Source organism: Dermochelys coriacea, chromosome 5 (genome assembly GCF_009764565.3).
Source record: "Dermochelys coriacea isolate rDerCor1 chromosome 5, rDerCor1.pri.v4, whole genome shotgun sequence".
In the NCBI taxonomy this organism is placed as follows: domain Eukaryota; kingdom Metazoa; phylum Chordata; order Testudines; family Dermochelyidae; genus Dermochelys; species Dermochelys coriacea.
The window spans coordinates 24,601,933-24,614,148 of NC_050072.1; the positions used below are offsets into that span (position 1 = coordinate 24,601,933).

Consider the following 12,216-nt stretch of genomic DNA (forward strand, 5'->3'; position numbering starts at 1 on the left):
TAGCCACCCTTTGAGCCCCCGAGCCTGATTCCACTGGTATTTAGTGCTCTATCATCATAGTCAAACAGCAGAGGTAATAAGGGAGAGAGATTAACAGGCAGCAATGCAACGGGGGAGTCTGTCATGAGCTGTGCTGTCAGGAGGGATGAGAACAATGTTGGGGGGGGTGGGAGGTACACCATGCAGATGCCCAAGGATGGAGACTGGAATTCGCCAGTATGAGTCTTCACTGAAATCCCAAATGTCAGCAAGGAAACACGTTTGATAATTGACCTCCAAGGGCTTACTGTTGGGTGCTTTCTTGTGGCTAGGTCAGGGGATTAGCTCCACTCAGGTCAGACGCCCTCCTTCCAACCATTGTTCACACTGTATCCCCCACCCCTTGCTCTCCAGACTCGCAGTTCTCCCTCTTCATGTCTCAGCCCTCTGGCCAGCTCCCTGTATAGTCTTCCCTTTCCAGAGTATCAAAGTCCCACTGAGTCAGCTGCCCACATGCCATTCTAGATAGTCTTCTGCTTCAAGGCCAGGTCCTACACTACTTTCTCTGTGGCTGGCAGCGAACCCAGGCTCATCCCCTACTCCGGGTTTCAGTTCAGGGACCCTTTGTCAGGTAACTTCAGGCTGCTTGCTCCCAAACCCTCTTGCTATTTCTCTAGATTCATTCCTACTTCCCTGCTCTATCTTCTAGCCTCCTCCTCTGGGTTTGCCAGCCCAAACTCCCTCCTCCCAGGGAGTAACTAGATTACTCCTTTCTTTGGCTTCTTGCCAGACACTATAGCTCCAGACACACCTCCATTTTCCAAGGGAGAGACTGCATGCTACTTTCCTTGCAGCCCTCTTCTGCTCTCAGCTTGCTGGCTTTATATAAGCACAGCCTGCTCCTGCCCAGCTGGGATCCATCATCAGTTAGCTTTTCAGGCCTTGACTGTTTCCGAGGTGCAGCCCAACAAGCTGCTCAGCCTTGTGTGGGGTGGACACCCCGTCACAATGACAGGGAGAGTGAAAGAGAGATTTATAACATTATGGGAAACGCTTGGCAGAGTCGAAAAACATAAAAGAATACATCAAGGTGGCATGTCAATACAAAAGCACCCGAGCACTCACATCAAAAACTGAGCAACACGCACAGGGTTTTCACCTCATGCTGCTTGCTGGTACTTCGCTGTGTGATGATGTCAATAACACATTTGACTAATCACATTTGACAGAATCGTACCGTATTTTTTAGAAAAAATATCTGGCAATGATCCCTCACTGTGGGATTGCGTAATAATATTGCATTAACAGAGGGATTCGTGTGGCTTAGCACTTAACATGGGACATGGATAGGAACAGCACCAGAACAGAAGATGCACACCACAAATAAAGAAACTTCGCTTTAAAAACAAATGCCTAACTTTGGAAGCAAACAACTCAATGCTCCTTTTGGATTTTAGCCAGGAATACATCTTAATAACAGATCTGGTCCAGTATTTCTTAAGTACCCCAAACTCCCATTGACTGCAGTTAGTAAGAAATACAGAATCAGGTCTCTAAAGCTCATTCAGATATCTTTAATCTTAACCTTTATGGTCCAATTTGAAACTGACTTGAATCTGGATGGAATGATTCAGGAGAAGTTCCCTGTAACAAATTCTGGTGTTTTAATGAAAATAAAGATGTAAGCTCCGTACTCAAATACAAGTAGACTGGTTTGCCTACAGGATTTAATATATTGGTTTGAGGTGTGGATATGGAATAATTTATGATAATGCTTTCTGGAACTGAATTAAGTTACAATAATATTCTGTTGAATGCTGTGAAAGAAGCAAAAAAAGAATTTGACCAAGTTAGACTCTTATGTGCAAAAGAGTAGGGCAAACAGGTCTGAATTCATTCAGTTAAGGCAAGTACCATATCACTCAGCTTGAACATTTTAGGTGGCTCACAAATTTTAGGCCAAGATTTTTTAAAATCTTGTTTAGACATTTAAACAAGTGGCTAGATTTTCAAAGGTGCTCAACTCCCAGCAGTTTCCCACTGACTCCCTATTTAGGTACCTCAGTCTGGATTTAGGAGCCCATCTCTAGGCACCCCTGTTTGATAATCTTGTTCAGTGTTTTTGCTTCACATTTATATAAGCACAACATACCCCATAAAGCTGTCCAGTAGTGGGATATACCTTAAACCAGGACTTCTCAACCTTTTCCACACCAGGATCCACTTTTCCATAAAACTCCTGCTCCTCATCTAGCCAGAGCCCCTGTCCAATTTGGCAATATTGGAAGGACCCAGTGATTGTGACCAGTGCTTAATCTGTAATGAAGGTCCTGGGACTCAAACAATTAGATGCCGGAGCTCAAGCAACTTTTTTAATTTTAATAACTGATGAAGCAAGCTCAGAGGTGCCGGGGCTATGAACTGCCAAGCCTAGAGGTGCCGGGGCTCAGCCCTGGCACAAATTAAGCACTGGGTGGGACTCCTTGACACCTCCTTGGGACCACGATCCCAGGTTAAGAACCCCCATCTTAAAAGTACCTCCTCGGAGTTTGGGATCAGTAACCCCAGTTTTCATCCTTACTGGATACATTCTTTTTGCTACACATTTCGGCTCTTCTCTTCTCCAGCTTGGCTAATGATGAGCATTACTACTAATGATGAGGAGCATTACACTGCCATGTATGAAAGTGGCTTATATGTTAACACAAAATTGGGGCAGAGGAAGGAAAATCATGGAGAGATCTTACAGCTTGAGAAGTGAGGCCACCAATTTTACCACATATTTCCACTCTGTGGAGAAATAATGCCCTGGAATTTTAACTGCTCCAGCCAATAAAAGAAGAGGGTGCTATAAAATATCAGTATAGAAATTGCACCCAATGGATACAGGTCAAGAATGACAATGTTCCCATGGGAATTTCTTCCTTCATCTATCCAATGTTCTATTTGACAAACCGAACAAAAAAAGCAACAAAGCAACAGCCTGTTAATGCCACAGCAGATGCACAAATCACAACCACTATTACACTGCCTGCAGCACTGACCAAGAACCCCAGGCCCACTCCAACAATGATCTGTGCCAGCTGCACCATGCAAGTGAGAGCCGCGCAGTCAATTCCCTTCCCTCTTCCAATGGCCTCAGCTTCTCCTCCATGCTGTTCCTTTTGGCTCTGCAAATAAGCATAAAATGAAACCCAATCAAATGAGACAACTGATTAATACACAATAATACCTAGCTCTTGTATAGCATTTTTCATCAGTAGATCTCAAGTGCTTTACAAAGGCAGTCACTGTCATTCTCCCCATTTTACAGGTGGGGAAACAGAGGCACAGAACAGAGAAATGATTTGCCTAAGTCACCCAGCAGCAGAATTAGGAATAGACCCCATGTCTTGAGTCCCACATCAGTGCTTTAACCTCCAGACTACAGTGTTCTGAAGGAAAACCATTGTACTACATGCAGCTATTGCCAGATCATCAGATAGCTGCTGCCAACAATGGATGCTGGCTTGCTTGCTCTCTCTTTATTCTTCTGGTGTCTAAAATGTGCTAGTCCCAAGCTCTGGGTGCATGTGTAGTAGTTACAAAATGAAAACAATCATTCAGATACAGTCCTTACAAACAATGACAAACTCTCCAAATCCCTACACAACCCTCAACTGTCCCATTACCTTCTCCCACTACGGCCACGCCCTGCCAGGGGGAAAATGGATCTTGCAGCATGACTTGAAGGTCAGCAGATTCAGCCTCTGGCAAACCAAGGCAGGAAGAGAATTCCACAGTAGAAGACCATGCACCAAGACTGCCCTGCTTCCTGGTCTGATTGCAGCAGTCACAGTAAACATAGGGGAGAGAGGGGTATCTAGACTAGTCCACAATGTATTTAAAAGTTTCAGTGCCAAAGCAACAGCCTTAATTTCACCCAGGTGAGATATCCTAAGCAACAGGCAGGGCTGGCCTGACCATGAGGTGAACTGAGGCAGCCGCCTCAGGTGCCAGACTGTGTATGTGTTGCGGGCCTGGAGGGCGCCACTAGGACCAAGAGTGTAGAAAATTGTGTCTGATGCTGGTGTATATGGATTCTCTCTGCTCTAGATGCACAGACATGGTGGGGTGCTGTGCTGGAGGAAGGAGGGCACAAGAGACATAACAAGCAGGCAGGAGAAAAGGTGAGAGGGAATAACAGAAAGCAGCAGGAGCTGCAGGGAGAGAGAGAAGGAGAAGGAGCCTCTTATGTACCTCTCTAGCACCCCCCAGGAGCCTGGACTGATTAACACCAGCTTCTCAGGGAGCTTCCTGTTTCCTGCTGCTTCCCTGAGCTCACTTGAGGAGAACAGGTAGTCAACTGAAGCAGTAGGAGCCAGTTAGGCCTTTAAGACGCTGATATCTTCCCTTACTCCGGCCCTGCTACCAGCCTGCTTATTTGTCCCCTTCAGTCGGGTGTTGAGAGCCACTAAAGCTGGCACAGAACAGCAGTCATGAGTGAAAGAAGAAAACGCCCCTCTGGGGCAGCATTCAGAAAAAGAAAGAAAGCAAAGGAAGCTTTTCTATCTAAGCAGGAAGGAGCTCTCCTGAGATACATAGACACAAATGTTCATGGTGAGCCTTCCGGCCCCAGTAAGGATGTGAGTGGTGAGGAGATACCTGATCTTCCAGTTAGTCAGAGTGCAGATGACCAGGTAGCTACTGTAGCATCCATATCTCCATCTCAAATGGATGCACATTCCTGAAGAAAAGTGTAGATCAGAGAAGAGTGTGGTGGAGGTGCAAGAAACAGCTGCTGCTGAGTTTAGTTCCTTAAGTCTAGATTATCCAGGACTGTGGACCCACTTGAGCAATAGCATGAGGGACTTCCTTGTACTGCATGGGCCACAGCAAGTGAAAAACGCCATGTTCCCCAAAGACAATAAAAACAGAAGTTTCCATCCAACACATTACTGGCGTGAAATCCCCAATGGTGACAAAGTGGAGAGGCCATGGCTTATATACTCAAAACCCCAGAATGCTGCATACTGGTTTTATTGCAAACTCTTCCAGTCTAATGTTCCAGCCACATTGGGTTCTACAGGAACAAAGGACTAGAAAAATCTGGCTAGAAATCTGGCATGCCATGAGAAGACAGCCAATCACCAGAGAGCATTCCATAGGTAGAAAGAGCTTGAGATGACACTAAGGTTAAAGGCCACCATAGATGATCAGCATCTAGAGAAGATTGCATCAGAGTCTCTTCACTGGAAAAATGTTCTGAAAAGGCTCATTGCCATTGTGAGAATGCTTGCTACCCAAAACCTAGCACTGTGTGGCACTTCAGATCAGCTGTATGTACCAAACAATGGAAACTTCCTTAAAATTGTGGAGCTGATGGCTGAGTTTCATGCTGTACTCCAGGAGCATCTAAGAAGAGTCACCACCCAAGAAATGTACACACACCACTACCTTGGAAAAACAATTCAAAATGAGATCATACAGTTACTGGCAACAAAAGTCAAATAGAAGATTGTGGCAGATCTGAAGTCAGCAAGATATCACTCTGTTATTCTGGACTGCAGAGCTGACATCAGCCATACGGAAGAAATGACTTTAATGGTGCGTTTTGTAACAACAACAGAACCTAGTGAAAATGTCCCTGCAATGACTATCAGAGAGCATTTTCTAGAATTTATTGACATTGATGATACTACAGGAGCTGGCATGACAAATGTGCTTCTTAAAAAGCTGGAAGGTATAGGAATTGCATTAGCTGACATGAGAGGTCAGGGCTATGATAATGGTGCCAACATGAGAGGAAAGAACAGAGGAATGTAGACACGGATCCGAGAGTTAAACCCTCAAGCTTTTTTTGACCCATGCAGTTCTCATTCATTGAACTTGGTGGTCAGTGATGCAGCATCAGCTTCTAGTGATGCTGCTGAAGTTTTTAATGTAATTCTAAGCATCTATGTATTTTTCTCTGCATCAACTCATCAATGGCAAATTTTGAAGCAACATCTGGGAACATCCTCTCTGACACTGAAACCACTGAGTACCACATGATGAGAAAGTTGAGTGGAGGCGATAAAGCCTATCAAACACCAGATTGGGAAGATAGATGATGCCATAGTTGCCATTATGGAGGATAATTCTATGACAGGAACTGTTCGTGGGAGAATAGTGGCAAAGGGAAATGGAATCAGAAGAAACATACATAACTTCAAGTTTCTTCTATGGCTTAGTGTTGTCGCATGACATACTGTTTGAAATAAATGTTGTAAGCAAGAGACTCCAAAGTGTTGACCTTGATACATCTGGAGCAATGGAACAACTGGACAAAGCAAAGTCATATGTACAGTCTTACCAGTCAGATGAGGGATTTCAAAATATTCTGAAGAGTGCACAGAAGTTGACAGAGGAACTTCACGCTGAAGCTATTTTCCCACCCATTCAAGAATACAAGAGTCAACGAAGAAGACGACATTTTGATTACGAGGCACGGGATAATCCCATAAGAGACCCCAAACAACAATTCAAAGTTAAATTCTTTAACCAGGTGCTAGATTTGTGCAATACAGTCAGTTGAAGAACATTTCATGCAGCTCAAGGAACACAGCAGTGTATTTGGGATGTTGTCTGATATTCCAAAACTCTTCACTATATCTGAAGAAAACCTATACCAGCAATGCAGGGCACTAGAGACACTGTTGACACATGATGGCATGTGCGGTATTGATGCAAGTGATTTAGGTGATGAACTGAAAGCCCTTTCAAGATACATTTCAGCAGGATCAATTCCAAAGGCTGTTCTGGAATATATGTGTACAAATAAGATGACCACCCTCTTTCCAAATGCTTTTGTTGCTCTGTGCATACTTCTAACTCTTCTTGTAACAGTTGCCAGTGGAGAACGCAGCTTCTCCAAGCTGAAGTTAATAAAAACACACCTATGCTCCACAATGACACAGCAGAGGCTGGTCGGCCTTGCAACCATCTCAACAGAGCATGAACTGGCCCAGCAGGATGCAGTGGACCTTCAGCAGGAAGCAGTTCAAATCTTTGCAACCAAGAAGACATGGAAAGCAGCACTTTGATTATTCAGATTTATTAGAGCGTAAGCTTTCGTGAGCTACAGCTCACTTCATCGGCTGCTACTCTGAAACCTTTGATTATTCAAACAGATAAAAATGCCAGTGTTTACTATGCAGACAAGTAAAGTTACATTTGCTTTTCAGGCGTTTGAAAGTTAAGTGTTACTTAAAATTTTTGAACAAGGCATTTTAAGTTGTTAGTTCTCCTTTACTGGGGTAGGCAGCAGAGCAGTGCCGTGAGAGGAGGAGAACAGGAAGAAGGCAGAATTGAGACCTTTCAAAGTTTTGGCCCAAGCGAGGGGGCATGGGGGCATTTGAGCTCCCCACCCAGATGCCAAATTTTGTGGGCTGGCCCTGGCAACAGGAATCTTACCCATACACACACACGCACACACACCAGGATCCCTTGTAATGGGGTATCATGGTGAGGAGTGCACTTTGGTGGGCCTCTGAGCAGTCTATACCACAACCTTGCCGTGCCACTAGTTAGTGCTTAATGCTGAATAGCAGCCATTCTCCCTTCCCAGGCAGTGCAGTAGCATTGCATATGGCTGGATTTAGCCCTTCATATCTGAAAACCATCTATAGTCTGGAAATCTTCTGTGTAACAAATACTGTTATCAACTCTGGGGGTTAAACAGCTGGTGCAAAACCATAAAATCCTTTTATTTCTAAGTAGCAAAACACAAGATTTGTCTTAATTCATATGTGTGGACTGCATTGTGAAACAATTGTTCTGCTTCTCTTTGTGAAACTAAAGTTAAGAGATAATTTATTGTGACAAAGTTCTTCCTCTACTTTGGTGGGTATTGCACTTATTGGAGGATTTGCTCGCCTTGGAGCTTCATGGCAGCCCTCAGTTTGGCTGTTTTCGTGAATCCACAGTCCAGGTCAACTCCTCCTGTGTCTGACCAGGAGTTGGGAGGTTTTGGGGGAATCCGGGCCCGCCCTCTACTCCGGGTTCCAGCCCAGGGCCCTGTGGAATGCAGCTGTCTAGGGTGCCTCCTGGAACAGCTGTGCAACAGCTACAACTCCCTGGGCTACTTCCCCATGGCATCCTCCCAACACCTTCTTTATTCTCACCAGAGGACCTTCCTCCTGGTATCTAATAATGCTTGTACTCCTCAGTCCTCCAACAGTCCACGTTCTCACTCTCAACTCCTAGTGCCTCTTGCTCCCAGCTCCTCACACACGCACCACAAACTGAAGTGAGCTCCTTTTTAAACCCAGGTGCCCTAATTAGCCTGCCTTAATTGATTCTTATCCAGGGAAAAGGGACCTATTTAACCTGGGGCTAATATACCTGCCTTCTATCACTCTCCTGTAGCCATCTGGCCCGACCCTGTCACTTTATAGATTCACTTTGCCCCTCTTGCAGACTCCTGAACACAGAGGATTTGTGGTAAGCACTCACTGCAAGATCAAAGAGCAAGAGATAAGGAGAGTTGCAGTGCCTTGTGGTGGGTGGGCAGCTTGCTCAGGGTACACAATGCCTGTGCTGTTAAGTATGCTTGTTGATTTCTTTAAGCTCTTTTCATGTTGTATTTCAAAATGCTACTCAGACTCAATTTTTAAAAAAAACTATGGGAAATTGCTACATGACATCATTCTGTAGAGCCCTCTTGTGGTGAGGGCCAACCTCAGTTTTCTCACAACACTCTTCAGCCTATTCCCATTGTAGAGGTGACTTGGCCCTCCCACTTGGCTGCCGCCTATCCCTGTAAGTGCCTAAACTCATTTGGTGCCTAACTTTCCACTGCCAAAATTCCGTAGATACCTACGTTTTGGACCATGTGCACTGCTGCCCCACTCTAAATGCCCAGCTGCCTATCTCCCAACTACGCTCCTTAATGTCTTAATGTCTCCTGTTGAAGCTGTTCCACTTTGGATTAAATAGTGATTGGAGCAGGGGGACTGGACCCAGGGTCTCCCACATAGGTGTCCTAACCACCAGGCTACAGAGTCATTCCCTCGCTTGTTCACTCTCTGGCCCAATAACTGTGGATAAATACCTAAATAGTCATTGGGCCAAAGGGAATTATTCTCTAGTACTCAAACCACTGGGTTATAGGGTGGGCATAACCTCCTCCTTCTTCTCTTCCGCATTCATTCCCATTTAAAGTTAGGGGCTGTGACTCTCACACCTAAGTCCCATCATGGATCCTACCCCGAGTGTCTTCCAAATCAGCTACAGATAACCATACTCAAATAACAAGGAACAAGCAAGCTTTGTGCTCAATACGCAAGTGGAATTGAAAGGCCAATAGTTTACATCCTGATGCCGTTCTGTTTTCACAGAAAGCCCATTGATTAAAAAGGTCTGGTCTTTGTTCTATGCTGGTCTTGAATAACGTGATCCAACCACATTTATTTTTGACTACGTCATGCAAAAGCAAGTCATCTGGGGGGTTTTGGACTCAAATCATAGTTTTTATTGAAATGGTGAATGTTTTACTGAGCTGTGCTTATTCTCATGATGTGCCTATGGTTCCAAAGACAAGTACGTCAAGTTTTTGAACAAATGCAGCCAACTATAAGATGCTTTTTCATTACTCTATCTTGTATATTTTACAAGATTTGAGATTAAAACTAACTTTGTTAGTGTCAGAACTGGTGAAACCATACCATCCAACAGAGTTAATCAAGAAGCAGGCATCAAAGTAGAAGCAACTGGTTTTCTTCTGATTATCTCTTTGAGGACATTAGCTTATTAAATATGAACTACACATTTCCACTTGACAGCTTTTAATTCAGTTATGTCTAGTGATGGATGGGTCTGAATCCAGCATCCCTGAACCTGTCCAGAACTAGATTTGCATTATGCATCTCATTCCTATCACCATAATGGGTTCAATTTCCCTTTCATCTCCTCCCCCACATTTTAGCTTTGTGGTTCATCCCCATCCCTTATTAAGTCTTTCTAAAATACTTAGTGACAACTGATCTGAGCTGCCAAGAACAGAGAAATTAACTGGTAAAATTAAAAGTCAATTCTGGGAAATGTTCCATCACATGAAAAATACCCTCCAAGGATTCATTGGAATAAGAGCTTTCTGTAAGTCATCTTTCAACTGTCGGGTTGCAGTTTCACTTGTTCTTATAGTTGCTGTGCTCTCACTGACTCAATCTAGCCTGGCACTGCTTGCAGCCATATATGATGCCATGTATTATGATTTGCCATGCATTATGATTTGCTTTGCTCGCATTTCATTTATTCATCTCCCCACAGTTTCCAGTTCCAGCCTATATTGAAAACTTTTTTCAAGATCAAGTCCTCCAAATTCTTATTCATCTTTCATGTTTCAGATTCTCTCACCAATTTAAGACACTTGAGAGAAATTTTCTTTAAAGAGCTTAATACCTTATCTTACATGACATGAAGGAACTGCTGTGCAGAGTAAGACGATATAATTGAGCATAAGAAATGAAGTCCTTTCAAGGTTTTCTTTTGGAAATGTATTTCCCACTGTCCAGGCTTGCACGCAGATTCCAAACATTTGTATGGATAATGAGAAGCTATACTATACAGGATAAAAGCAGGGATGATACACATGCTTCAAGGCATGAGCCAACGATTTTCAAAGAGGTCAGGAAGAAATGTCACCAATGGTAGGGCATGCCATATTTGTCCACTAGGGGATTTCTTGTACCTTCCTCTAAACCATTTGGTGCTGACCACTCTCAGAGACAGGATGCAAGGCTAAATTTGATCTGGTAGGGTAATTATTATATTACTAGCATAACAAATATCTTATTTTTGTATTAGATAATTTAATACTGAAGTGCATAAAATTCCATTTCTTTTAACAAATCTTTTGTATAATACTTTTAGTTAACAAAGCTATTTACATTTCCTTACACGTTTTGGTTAAATACTTTAGGGACTCAGCTGCATCCTCAGCTAGCGTACACTGGCCCAGTTCCACTGAAATAAATAGAGCTACGCTGATTTATACAAGATGAGGATCTGGCCCTCAATCTTGCTTGCAGGAACAGAGTTGTGCACAGACCTAGCTTGTAAAACTGATTATGTATGTCGTGTATAATTGATTGATTTGATAGCAGTTCTGGGAGCCACAAAATCAGAAATTAGAGCCCCTTTGTGCTAAACACTGTTCAAATATGTACCACACCTGGGTTTAAATAACATGTGATGATAAACAAATGCCATTCTCAGAATGCTGAATGTTTCCCTTCCTGCTCATGAGGAAATGTAGTCTAGTGGTTAAAGCACAAGATGGACCCACAGCTTGTAGGTTATAGTTACATCCATCTTTTACTACCTATGTGGTAAATCACTTAGGGCTTGTCTACATATGGAGTTATTCTGGAAAAGCTATTCCACTCTAAATTCATACCTGACCTTATATCAGAATGACTGTCATGTGTGGACAAGCTCTTAAGATACAATCCTGCAAGGAGCTCTGTGTGGACACTGTACCTAAAAGTATCCCAATGCCAGAGAGCAAGGGACTCCCTGATATTTGGTAGAGAGTTTCAGCTGGTGTGACCAGTTCAGTGTACCCCAACTCATTAATGTAATAAACTGAATATGTATCATGGACGGTATCACTGGAAAACCAACAACACACTGATCATTAAAATTCTTGTGTGGACTATGCACAGTAAATGCTCAAGGGACCATACAAACATGAAGAAAATGTGAGACTAAAATCTGTTTACCAGATAAGTCTGGGGAGTTTCTCCCAGACAAAAGGCAAGATGACACCTCCAGCCAGATATCATTGGAATCGATTGACAATCACATGTCAAGCGGCCATTCATTTGCAGCAGAGGGGGCAGAAACAGATTACTTTGCATTATAGCAAACACCATCAGGGGAAGAAACCAGCATGGAATGTCCTTAGCCACCAGATTCCATGTCTCCTTCCTCACAGCTTGAATGAACTTTATGGGGGGCGGGGAGGGGAGTAACCTTCAGAAGAATACAGTTCAAAGGTTCACTGGACTATAAAAGGCAGGGGGGCAAAGATCCTCAAGTGAGCTGTCACCTAAGAAGACAAAGGAACCAAGCACTTTGAGCTTTGTGGGAGATCCTGACCCAGGGGCAGGTCAGCCATCTTGCTGGAAGGAAGTGTGAGAAGAACCTTACTTTGAACCGAGACTGTAGTTTTGGTAAGTCTGAGTCACTAGAAAGCTTATTTTTACTTTAGTT

General features: G+C 43.6%; 1 protein-coding gene across 2 annotated transcripts in view; it reads right to left on the reverse strand.

The window, feature by feature from the left end:
- Positions 1-884: 884 nt before the first annotated feature.
- SLC45A2 (solute carrier family 45 member 2) overlaps positions 885-12,216 on the reverse strand; it is a 37,066-nt gene continuing 25,734 nt past the window's right edge. For both annotated transcript variants that reach the window (XM_043514502.1, XM_038403746.2), the window contains one exon: positions 885-3,149. In XM_043514502.1, coding sequence (XP_043370437.1) covers positions 2,922-3,149 — 228 coding nt within the window. In that variant the 3' untranslated portion in view covers positions 885-2,921. The remainder of the gene's footprint in view (positions 3,150-12,216) is intronic.